The 12,561-nt window shown below is 47.9% G+C and overlaps 1 protein-coding gene across 11 annotated transcripts in view; it reads right to left on the bottom strand.

Moving 5' to 3' along the window:
- The window catches only part of LOC147633619 (uncharacterized), a 55,483-nt gene that overhangs the window by 25,037 nt on the left and 17,885 nt on the right, over nt 1-12,561 (bottom strand). For 5 of the 11 annotated variants that reach the window (XM_086806759.1, XM_086806753.1, XM_086806754.1 and 2 more), the window contains exon 2: nt 8,704-8,763. In XM_086806759.1, the coding sequence (XP_086662885.1) occupies nt 8,704-8,763 (60 nt within the window). Of the gene's footprint in view, nt 1-8,703; nt 8,764-10,782; nt 11,063-11,167; nt 11,283-11,312; nt 11,583-12,561 lie in introns of those variants that run through there. The other 6 variants (XM_086806762.1, XM_086806763.1, XM_086806756.1 and 3 more) reach the window with 6 other exon arrangements.

The raw sequence follows: 12,561 nt of genomic DNA, 5'->3' as shown, positions 1-12,561 counted from the left end.
TGGGAGCGTGGTCGGTGCCCTTATGGCCCAATGGAGGAGGTATCATCAGGTGTGTGGGCTGGGTTGCTAGTGCTGGTGCCGGTGCCGAAGAAATCTGTTAGGGTCCTCTGTCTAGGTACATCATGGCTCGGCCTCCTGTCTGCCAAGAGGGTCTCTCTGTGTCTCCTGAGCTCAAGTAGAAACAATCCCAGGCATCTCTGATCCTCAAACTCCATGACCCTGCGTAATGGCCCAAAACCCTCTCGGAAGAGGCAGTGATATCTCCCTCGGATCTCATAATAGACTTTACATCGGCAAATGTAGTGTTCCTCTGCGTCTACCTCCTGGTAGCATAGCTGACAAATGCGGTCATCCAAGATCTGATGCACATATCGTCCTGTCTCAATCCGCAGCTGGTGTGATGAGGTCTGGATCTGTCCAATGGCACAATGTATCCCATGTGCTAGGTGTACATCCATGTACGCCGGGCGGGTGATAAAATCATCCGGTGAGAGGTGTAGAAAATGGCTCTTGTAATGAGCCATTTTCGTGCCCAAGGGCTCAAGGTGGCTAGTCCATGTCCTCTCTGTGTCCACTCTGATGATATCCATCCTGATCACGCGGTTTTGCTCTGAGCGGGTGAGCTCCAAAAATGGACAATCCAGACTGTACTGAAAGGGTGGTAGTGCCTCTATCCACAAACCATGTAGGTCAAACCATGATCTCATCTGAGCGTACCAACAATGAGTATCTCCATCCTCTGCCAACTGTATGGATGAGGTCAATGCCAATCGGGAGTACCTTTGCTGAGGGAGCTCCCATAGCCGCTGTAAAAAGGTAACTGCCTGGAATAGGGCCTCGGTTACTACTGGTGGGGCACCCAGCTCAGCCCGAAGAATCTCATGTGGTACTGATGATTTGCTCCGAATCATGCGGGCAATCATCATAATCAGTGGTCTCTCCATTTGCCTCCATCCCTCATTTGTCCCTAGAAATGATAGTCTCCCCACCAAGCCCTCAATTTGGACGTTGCCAACAACGAATTTGTGAATCATGGCCTCCTGTGCAGCAATGAGTAGGTGATTGAGAATAGTCGGCACCAACTCCTGGTGGAAGAGGGGAGGGTAGATTGCAATAACGAGAAGAAAGAGGTGGTGGATGATACGTAGATAGTAGGAGCGATAAGTAATAAGGCCAGATAGAGATTGAGAATGAGAGGGCGAATAGTGGGAAGTTGGAACACACCTAGGCAAGGTGCAAATGAATGGTGTGAAGGTGGAAAAGTGGGTTTGATGGGTGTCTGCCCACAGTAAGGGACATGGCCAATGGCAGATTGGTGTTGGACAGCACGTGTGGGCAGCTAGCAACCGTGCGCACTGTGTGACGTGACGAGCAGTTGCTAGCAGCAAGAAGCATGGAGGCGCTAAGTCTGAACAGTGCTAAACCCCCAGCCAAAAGGGTGCCGAGCCCCAACACTCAAGATGACCAATGATAGACGGATGTCGCTATAGCCTATAGGAGACTACATCTGGAGGCGGAGGAAAAAGCCACACGGGGGCCTGTAGTGCCAAGAAGCTCCATTGTACTCCCTAGATAGGAAGGGTGAGGCGGAGGAAAAAGTCACACTGAGGCCTGTAGTGCCAAGAAACTCCATTGTACTCCCTAGATAGGAAGGGTCCGGGGGTCTAGAAACAGAAAAAAGCCTCACACCACTCTTGCATGCGCAGCGAATCATCAGTCAAGGCCTTACTGCACCAAGCTCACCAAATGAGCCAAGCTGCTGCTATGCTACTGATGATCTCCCATCGCAAGCTAGTGTGTGACTCTGGAGTCCAAGGCTGTATCGGAATTGCCACTACAATCATCACAGAGATGCGAATGTGGGTGACACTCAATGCAAGGCCTCATCCATCATCCTCATAAAGTAGAGCCTTGCCTGCCTCTATAACCCAAGCTACAACCCCCCATGTGATGGTGCAGGCGGTGCTCGGTTTAGAGGTAAATAGGCGGACGATGCACTGCCATATTCTGCACCTGGGAGCAATCCCCCAGTCATTGTCTTTGGCTCTCCTCAGGGCTGCCACCGCAGCAACAACTCGCTGGTCTGCCAGTGATTGCTATCCATGTCCCACAGTTAACCTTCGATGGGCTAAGAGCCAGAGAGAGAAGGAGATCTTTTGGGGACGGAAGCTGCTCCAGAGCCTTTGCCAAAAATCCTTGATGAAAGTAGCCGGGACTCCTTGGGCCAGCTAGTTCTGCTGTGCTCCCAGGGTGCCATCTCTGGTCTGGAGGAGGATCAAACTGCCAAGCTGGGCGACGTACTCAAAGAATGGAATGGCCTCCTCGGGATCCTTGATCAATGGGTCCCTCCATTGCCATTCTCTGAGAAACCATTGAGGAGGGGAGGGGACGGGGACGGGGGTCACCGAGCTGCCACATGGACACTCTCATGAGGCCGCCCAATCCGACCTCATGACTGTTGATGAGGTGGCCATGTGAATAACCAAAAGCACCATGGGGACTCCGATGCAGGTGAAAGAGGCCATCCATGGGATGTCAGGGGGATCCTTAGGAAGGAGAAGCCAATCCGATGGAATCGTGGATCATAGTGCAGGCTCCACTTAGGGTGCCCAGGTGGTGCTGTTGTGTCAGCTCCGCGAGTCAATGGTAGCTCTGTCAAGTGCCCAGAGTCTAAGTTGGCCCCCCGCAGAGCTGGCCTCAAGAGAGGTGTGATTGGGTGCTGATCATATGTCCTGAGGGAAGGCGGAAATGAGGGTTCCAAGTGCAGGGATGTCTCTCTCTCTCCTATGAGGGGGGGGTGGAGAAGCTGCCAGGTGTGGAAGAGGCTCGCTGCAAACCAGTCAAACTTGGTCGAACTAGTATAACCTCCACCAATCAATACCTTGCTACACAGCTCTCGATAACAGCCATAAAAGGCAACGAGAATGTATCTGCACCGGCTCGGGTGGGTTTGGGGACCAAGCAAGGGAGATACGGATGGGCCCCACGAAATCAAGACCCCATTTCTCAAATGGGGACCAAGCAAGGGAGATACGGAGAGGCCGACGAGATTGACAGGTGCGTTTGGGCCCGCACTGTTGGCAAGTATCACAAGATTTGGCAAACTGAACAGAGTCTTCGAACATTTTTGGCCACCACACGCCATGCTAGAACAAGAGGGCGCCCCAGATGTGGTCGGGGATTGTGTCCACCACCAGGGCTGGAGTGGGCATCTACTTGATCACCGCCCTGTACATGAGGCGAGTTTGTACATAGCCCTTCGTGGCTGTTTTTAACCCTTCATGGCTGTTTTTTCGGTAACTAATAGAAGGATCATTTTCCCAGAAGAAAAAAATGTGGAAGTTGCAAGGACTTACCATGCATGATGTTTGCCGGTGTACATCCTCTTCCGGCAGCAACGCCAAGTGGTGGACACTTGGCTCGTCATTTTAGGCCTGAGGGCCATTGCAAAGCACCCAAGGGACTCTCAATGTGTCGGTGGATGCTTCAATTTGATAAAAGAGGCATTAGATTAAAAAAGCCCTAAAATCTGTCAACTGCAGTGTCTTCAATTGAGTGCCAATGACTCAATTTCTCAAAAAGCCCCAAATGTGAGAGTATGTACCCTTAATTAGCCAATTTTGGCTTCAATTTTGAAAACCCCAAACTAGGTATTTGCACGGCCGTTAATTAGGGATTCATGGTAAAAAATATCAAAAATCCCGAGATATTATGACAACTGGAGCATCTAATCAGACAATTTTGGACAAAAATTAGGAAAGCCCCAAAATGCTGCAAACCCTAATTTCTCACAGGCACAGTCAACAGGCTGATAGACCTTATCATTTCTCTTTCTCTCTTGCTCTAGTTGCACTGCACCGTAGGTTGAAGCACAAGCGGGCCTTTGCTGAAGGCCTTTAACTAAGACTTTAAAGCCTTATTTAAGACTTTAAGGCTTAATTAATCCTTTAGCCTTAATAAGGCAGCAATGGTGATGTCAGAAGAGGGCAGTGCATGGACGAGAGATCGTCGGAGCTAGAGGCAACGAGTGATAGGAGGGGCCGGTGAAGGAGCTAACATGTGGATGGGTGGCACAAAGCAGGGCCCAAGGCAGAGGAGTGTCCGGCCCGTAGTGCACAAAAGAGGATCCATGAGTGGAGGGAAGCTGGAGACTAGTCACGTGATGACAAACAGCCCAAAGCGACAGCTGCGCACACAAATGTGGAGAAGGATAGGGCATCAGGCTCTGATACCAATGTTGGATCAGTGGCTATGGAGGCTTTTGTACTATAGCCATCATGACTATGATACTGATGCAGATATGGAGAGAGAGAGAGAGAGAGACAGAGACAGAGAGAGACAGAGAGACAGAGAGAGTATACATGACTAAGATTGGGCACAAAGTACACTGTTGATTAATTAATTTGTGAGTACATTGGTGCCCCTTTTATGGGCTGAAAGTACTACCTCTTCTTTGACCTTATTAAATGAGGTGTGACATCACTCTGCTTACCTCAAGGGAAGATTCCTAGGCTAAGTGAGACTGTTCCCACACTTAACTCTGATTTCCCAACACCTACCTGGTACGACCCATGGACAAGACAACCTCCAGGCAGTGGACCTACTGAAAGGGCCCATGGCATGTCGTGGCTTTGAAGGCAGTCCTATAAGCCCACAAGGTTCCGAGGAGAGCCTCAAACTAGTGACTGGGGTGTTGATGGCACATCTTGCGAAGTAAACTTTGTTGGTGCTTTCCACCTGCCCATTGGCCCGTGGGTAATATGCACACGACTTGCGGTGGAAGATCTTATACCTGCTCAGTAAGGTGGTAATGACTTCATTGACGAAGTGGGAGCCTTTGTCATTGGTGACTTCCAAGGGGCAGCCGAAGCGGACAAGGATGTGCTCGTATAAGAACCAAGCCACCGTGTTAGCTGTGCAATCCTTGGTGGCTTGGGCTTCCGCCACTTGGTCGCGTAATCTGTGGTGACAAGAACGTATCTACACCGACTCGGGTGTGCCACCGGCTCAATGGGCCCCACGAAATCAAGACCCCTCGAATGGGGACCAAGCAAGGGAGATATGGAGAGACCGATGGGATTGACGGGTTGTTTGGGCCCGCACCGTTGGCAAGTATCACAAGATTTGGCAAACTAAATGGAGTCTTTGAACATTGTTGGCCACCACAGGCCATGCTGGAACAAGAGGGCACCCCAAATATGGCCGGGATAGTGTCCACCACCAAGGCTGGAGTGGGCATCTTTGACCAAGTGGGGCACTTCATGAGGGCTAACGCACCTTCATAAAACACCATCATGACCAGCCTTGTAGAGTTGGCCAGCTATGATTTGGAAGGGTCGGATCTTCACCAAAAGTCGGCGCTTGTCCTTGGGGCTAGCACCAACTAGAAATTGTCCTGTGGAAAGCAAGGCAAGAACATCCCCTGAGTTGCTCTAGTAGTGCACTAAGAAATTCTCGAACACGAGGGCTAATCTAGAGAAGAGCAAGGAGGTTCACTATCATTCAATTTTCCATGAGTACATCCTCCAAAGAGAAAGGTGAAGCTGTGGTTTGGAATGTGGGAGGGAGGGGGTAGGTGGTTTGTCCAACACAGAGGGGTGGTTGTGGAGGTCCTTGAAGGCTTGCAAGGACCAGTCTGTGACTGTGCAGGGGAGTGGAGGAGTGTTATCATTGGGCTCACCTCCCATTTGCTCTTTAGGCATGGCCTTCCTTTGTGATTAGGTGACCACTATGGCGGATGGTGGAATGGTTGGTGTGGGTGTGACGGACAGACCAAGGGTGGGAGAGGAAGGAAAACAAGTGGACGGTGAATGTCCCATCGAGGCTAAGTGGGTGGTCGGGGCTGGGAATCTAGAGTCGGAGGAAGTGGATGTCCTTTTTTTTTTCCCAACTAGCCTTAGGCCCAAGATACTCTAGTAGTTACTGATTTTCCACCTCCCGTTAGCGCGCGCCGGTAGGTGCTTAATTATCTGCCCGTAGGCGATGCCGCCGAGGAAGCACCAAGGGGGTTTTTGAACCCAGGACCACTTGGTCCTAGGCAAACACCTTCACCACTTGAGCTATCATCTCATTGGCGAAGTGGATGCCCTTTGCTTAAGGGCATTCTCGGATATAATGATCCTTGGATTCTGGACAATGCCTACAGAGCGGAGCACCTTCAAAAAGGGGGCATGAACCTCTTCTGACTGTAGCTCTTGGATGACCAGCATCGGGGTGGTCCAGTGTGACACCTTGGAATGGTCAAGTGTGGTGGTCCAGTGTGGGCACTCCCCTGAGCGGGTTGGTTGAGTCTCGTAACATGTGTGATCCCTTGGACCCTGGTTTTCTCTCGCATGGGAAAATGCAATTTGAAGAGGTCTGTAATGGATGTCTAAGAGGCATCTCACCGGGGTGATCCAGTGTGACACCTTGGAATGGTCAAGTGTGCTGGTCTCCAGTGTGGGCACCCTTAGTGGCTACAATCCCCTAAGTGGGTTGGGTGTAGTCTCTAACATGTATGATACCTTGAGGCTTGGACCCTGTAAAGTGCCTGAATGGTTCTCTCTAGCATGGGCAAATGCAATTTGAAGAAGTCTGTAATGGATGTCTAAGAGGCATCTCGCTGGCTCTGACTCCCTAGGTGTCGTCTGAGCATGGTCTCTCCTAGTGGTAGCGAAGCTCTAGTAGGTACAGACCTAGGCATCTCTGGTCCTCATAATGCATAACCCGTGAGAGAGGGTCGAACACGTCTCAAAAGAGACAGTGAAATCTCCCCCGAATCTCACAGTAAGACGGGCACCTGAACATATAATGCTTCCCCTGTCGTGCAGACCTTGCATCTCCGTGCCTCCCAAGGGATACCAGATGCCCTACCATACTAAATCCGTAGCTGGTGCAATGATACCTGTGTAGCTGGCCAGTGGCGATCTGCATGGCATGAGACATGTGCCTCGGGTAAGTTGCATGGAGGACTCGGGCCAAGCATGGGAGACGATCTGCAGCCAATGTCTATATATGTTGTATGTAAGTGAGAGTCTGAAAGAGTGCATCTATGATAAGAAGGGATGCTCCAAACTCAGCTAAGATGATCTCATGCAGCACTGATGGCTTACTATGGATCATATGTGAGATCGTCATCACTTGCAGTCTCTCTGTACTCCGCCAATGATCCACTCCAAGATCTCGTCCCCAACAAGGAGCACCGTACATCACCGGGGGGCGTACCAAAGTGTCAATTAACCAGCACTTGGTGCGAGGCTCCTGGAAGTGGGCCTGGAAACACAGTCTCCAAGTGTGCTAGGGATGTGTATCTTCTCTCAATCCGTTTGTGGGCAGCTGGTATCATGAAGGACATCGGGCCTGTGAAGACCACTCCGAGATAGACATAAGATAAGACGATCTCCACCTGGGCTCCTCTATAAAGCAAGGACCGGCCAGCCTGCACTCAGTAGGAGGTGTTAAAAACCATGACCTTGGTTTTGCCGACTTTGATGTTGAGGTCTCTCTCATTACAAAATCTGTGCAATGCATCTAGATGTCTCTGTAACCCCTCTGCAGAATTGGAAATTAGGATTATGTCATCTGCATAAAGCAAGATGGGCACCACCGTCTGAGCCAATCCCTCCAAATCTGTCCACAAATGATGTGATCTCATCTATATACAGCCCAAACAGTGTAGAAGATAACAGGCCGCCCCACTTGAACCCAATAGTACAGTGGATATCTCCTGAGAGCCCTCCTGGTGCTGCCTGGACTCTGCCAATCATTGTCTCATTTAAAGTCATTACTCTCCTCCAATGGAAATTGAAGTTCTTGTAGACGGTCCGGAAGTTGGGATCTAGGGGCTGAGTCAAGGCCTGCCGAAAATCCACAAAAAAGTAATATACATGTTGCTTCCGCACCCTCGCCTCCTCAATGGTGGCTCGGAGAGTAAAGATGTGATCCAAAGTAGAGTATTTTCTCCTGAAGCTTGCCTGGCTTGTGGCTCTCTGTCCATCTTGCCTGGCTTGTGGCTCTCTGTCCCTGTCTCTCTGCAAAAAGACTGATCTCAGCCTCCAGAACTATCCCATAGATCTTGGCCATCGTATGACCTATCATAATGTTCCTGTAATTGTTGAGATCAGTGGGGTCTCCTGCTTTATTATCATCTACTAAAGTCCCAAAGGGTCTATGAGACCATGAGTAGACTGAATGTGAACAAAACATGAAAGTAAAAAAGCTAAGTATCCCAAAAACAGGGCCCAGATACTATGTGAGCCCTGCATGTAAAATGAACAATCAAAGTGATTCTATCATGTAGTATCAAGGACCAACTAAGTAGCCTCAATGCGGACCTCTCATGGTGGCGCTGATCCACTATTATGACTAATGAAGTAAATAACAACCAAACTACTGTGAACATGTAAGAATGTCCCATGCAAGTGTGCATAGTTGTGAGAAACAACTTTCAAACCCATACGGTGCTACTAAAAATATAGTGGGATTTACAAGCTCCCACATTATCTATAAATCTTGCTTTTTAAAATCCTACACATTCCGAATCCTAGATGCCTCATCATTTTCTACTCATTTTACTTGTTCAATCATGAGTAGCTGGCGATTTTTTTTTATTACAGCTCTCTAACATAACTTCACCACACATAATCACCTTATGCAACAGAGAGAATCAGACGTGGTAAAATTTCAAGTACAGCAAGGGGTTCAATTCTAGACAGATATACCAACCGGAGCCAAAGAGTTCGAGCATTTTCGAGGTTGCACTGCATCACATCCTCCTCTCTCCACCTACAATTTACAATAAGGTTTCAAAATAAAAGTATCAAGAGATGAGAGCGTAATTCTACATCTCATGTGAAATTTTCTGCTGAAACTAAGATGTGGCTAATTGGTTCCAAGAACATCTTTCATGCAAATGTGTTGAAAATTCTTGCTTTAAGATATTAAAAGCATTGCCAAATTTAGATTTAACCAAAATTAAAAGTATATTGGAAGGTTGCAGATCATTCAGCCCCTAACTATGAATACTGTATCTTTTATAATTATATGCTAAAATAGAATGCTTTAAATAAAAGTTCAAAGGACCCTCAACCTATAAGATCAAGAAACCCAGAAGTCTATATAGCCAAGCTGCAGGAGTAGCAATACTATGGGGTAAACTTCAACCTATGCCTCAAGAAAAACACTCATACTACCCTGGATTTTATTTTTATTTTTGCAAAAAGGAGACTTCTATTAAGTATGAATAAACCTTACAAAATCACGGCTGGAAGCCGAAGCAAACCAAAACCTCATCCCAAAATGTAGGTTGATCTCAACCAATATGGGGAGAGTCTTGTGGGAGTCGTTGAGAAGAAATTCAAACCAACCAAGGGGGAAATCTCAACCAATCAAGTGCCTTGTGCTACCAACAAGGTCCCATATGAGTGGCAGTGAAAAAGATGCAATGATCCCACTCCTTCATAAATTGGTCGCGTTTTCTTCGTAGCCATCGAAGATTCCTTGATTCTGGTCCAAGTGGCCATGAGAGTGTGGATGATATCACTCCAAATCTCGCAAATGCACTGTGTATCATAAACCAAAGTGCCCTCAATGGCCTCAGTGCATCTAGCCTTCCAAATGTGCTAAGCTCCAATGCCATGCACTGTCCAACCTCTATAGTGAGACTCCGGCATGTCCTGAAGATGGCACCACCGAGCAACTCCCTGACTAATCATAATGACCAGATCCCTATCATTCCCCTCATACCTGAGCTCTATAAACTCGACTGTGTCAAGCAAATGATAGCACCAAAGAAATGTAAGCATCCCTCCTCATCCTTACAAGGAGCACTGCCGCGGGCGGGGGGTGAGTAGGGGGGGGAGTTTGATGTGTCTCCGGGATCGGGGTCAACCATGCCGGGGGGGGATGGAAGAGTTGATGTCAAAGCTCATAACTCTTTCCACCAGGTAAGGGCTTTTCCTTATCAGGAATCCCTATACCATTTGTATCTTCTTATTGTCAAGGAAGGATGGAACTATAAGTGCATACCCCATCTATGAAGCCAAGAGTCAATTGTCTCTTGAATCTTCGTATAGCTTGAGAAAGAGAGTGTGCAACTAAAGCTATCCCAACTCCCCCTGTTATCACCAAACCCGTCAATGTTGCTTGCATAACAACAATGGTGTTGGTAAGGTTCACAATCTACTGCTCAAGCAAGGTCATCCTTGTGTCGAAGTCAACTTTAGTGACCATGTGATCAACCGTCACATAGGATGTTCGTTGACAAGTTGACCAATCGCGCCCGTCCCAAGATCATTATGTGCTTTAGAAAAAAGCTATCGAACATTTTAGTGAAAAACTATATGCTTTTCTCCTCTTAAAAAATGATGCTGCTTTTTTTCTAAATTGACGGTGTTTTTCTCTGCCACCCACAAGTGAGCCCTCGCACTACCTTTCTGCCACCCACAAGTGGAGCAAATTGGCTAGTGCGAGGGCCCTTATAAAGGCCATGATCCAACCGAGTTCAAGTCCCACCGTTGGTCGTATATGCCCTCGTGTTGCTCTACCGACGTTAATACCTCTCTCTCCCATATAGTGTGTGTGTGAGATAAAAGAAGGCCCTTGCACTACCTTTCTGCCACCCACAAGTGGGTCAGATTGGCTAGTGTGAGGGCCCTTATAAAGGCCATGATCCACCCGAGTGCAAGTCCCACCATTGGTCGTATATGCCCTCGTGTTGCATTCTACCGACGTTAATACCTCTCTCTCTCTCTCTCTGCTGCCTGTGCATGCTTTTCTGTTGCAGGCTTCTTCTTCTATGCATACCTAGAGGATGCTGCCCCAACTTTGCACACTTTTTCTGCTGCTTACTCCTGCTGTGCACCATGTCTGGCTGCTTCGTTAGGCGGCTCCAACAGTGCACTGATTGCCCACAACACTGTGTTGGCTCTGTCGGCTAGGCCTAGCTGCTGCCAACCAGCCGCCTAGGGGGGCGGGCTGACCTCCAAGGCTTGCCACGTTGCCTCTCTTGCCCACAACCCCCACAGCTACTTCAGACCTTACAAGGTACTCGCTTCAAGCGTAACAGCGCTCTTCCATCATCTCTCTGATACACGACTTAGATACAATCCTTGATGCCCTCAAAAAAACCTTGTACAACTTAAGTAGAGCAATCGCTTTTGATAGAAAGAGAAAATGATGAGAGCAATACCTGGGAACTCCAGCATCTATGATGCCTGGACATGTATGCCTCTTCTGCAGCCTATGTGTTAGGGTTGCTCTGTTACGAACTGTAAAGTCCTTCCCAAAATCTTCCCTAAACACAGCTAAAAACCAAGGTTAGCAGGTTAGCTTACGTCCCAACCGCGACCGACATGCCCGAGCCAAGGCTAGGGCTTCTTACACAATCCCATAGGCTCGTGTCTAGCTCCGGTGTCCCATACCACTGAATCCTGTGGGTAAGCCTTTGACACGCTAACCTATGCACTTGGCATGTGCTTGGTAGCGTCCCAGACCATCGAAGCATGTCGCCTTTGACACGCCAACCTATGCACTCAACATGTGCTTGGCATGAGCATGTCTGCTCTCTTGGTCCAAGCCAAACGTTTAGTAGTCAACTATGTCTCACGACGATAACCCAAGCTCTCACTTATATAGTGATAACTACGCCATAAATAGCTAATTTGCTATAAAAGGCCATTAAGCTTGTTTTATCAATCCAAGAACCCTAGCCAAGTATCTACCTGCTAGTCCCTAATCCTGGCCCCCCCTAAACCCGTCGGATTAGATCCCTAATCCACAGATTAGTATCCAAGTACATAACACTATCTTTACTATGCCTTGAGGAGCAATTTATGTGACTCAGTAGAGGTCTTGTCCTCTGCACTTAAGTTTTCGTTTGGTGCTCATAACACTATACATAAGCACCATTTCTCTTACCTCCATGCATTTATCGTTAAGTTGGTCGCCAAACTGCTTACATTATAGAATTTCGATCATCAATCCATAAGCGGATTGCAATCTTTGTTGGCTAAGTTTCTCTAAGACAACTAACTGCGGATTGCAATCTTTGTTAGCTAAGTTTCTCTAAGACAACTAACCTCTCTGTGAGAGGGTTAGTTGCCTTAAAGGGTTTCCCTTAAGGTTATGTCCTATTGCGATTCAAAGGGTTCCCTTGAGATTAAGCCTTGCTACAATTCGAAGGCTTAGAACCAAGTGTTTCATTAGCATAAGTGCATCAAGCTGCTTGAATGCAAGCTGAAAAGGTGTGCTGTTAGCTACCTCATATACGTTGTAGTAGGTCCATAGAGAAGAGTACAACTTATGCTCCCAATTGCTCCTCGATGCCTCTACCATGTTGGTGAGAATAGTTCACAACGTCTTGTTGGTGCTTTCGGCTTGACCATTTGCTTGTGCGTAGTAAGATATTTACTTTCTATGCACCACAAGGAACTCTTTGAGCAAGAACTCCACCACTTCAGGTATTAAATGTGTGTAACAATATCTCACTATTTCTAATGGAAATTGAAACAAATAATCACATTCTCATAAAGAAACATGGCAATAGATCTCGCATCAACCTTTTGTGTAGCTTTGGCCTTAGCT

The sequence above is a fragment of the Cibotium barometz genome, chromosome 12 (genome assembly GCF_041138505.1).
Source record: "Cibotium barometz isolate CiBa-2024 chromosome 12, ASM4113850v1, whole genome shotgun sequence".
NCBI classification, from domain to species: Eukaryota; Viridiplantae; Streptophyta; class Polypodiopsida; order Cyatheales; family Cibotiaceae; genus Cibotium; species Cibotium barometz.
The sequence above is the reverse complement of the archived record's forward strand: the minus strand, read 5'-3'. Positions and strand labels throughout refer to the sequence as shown.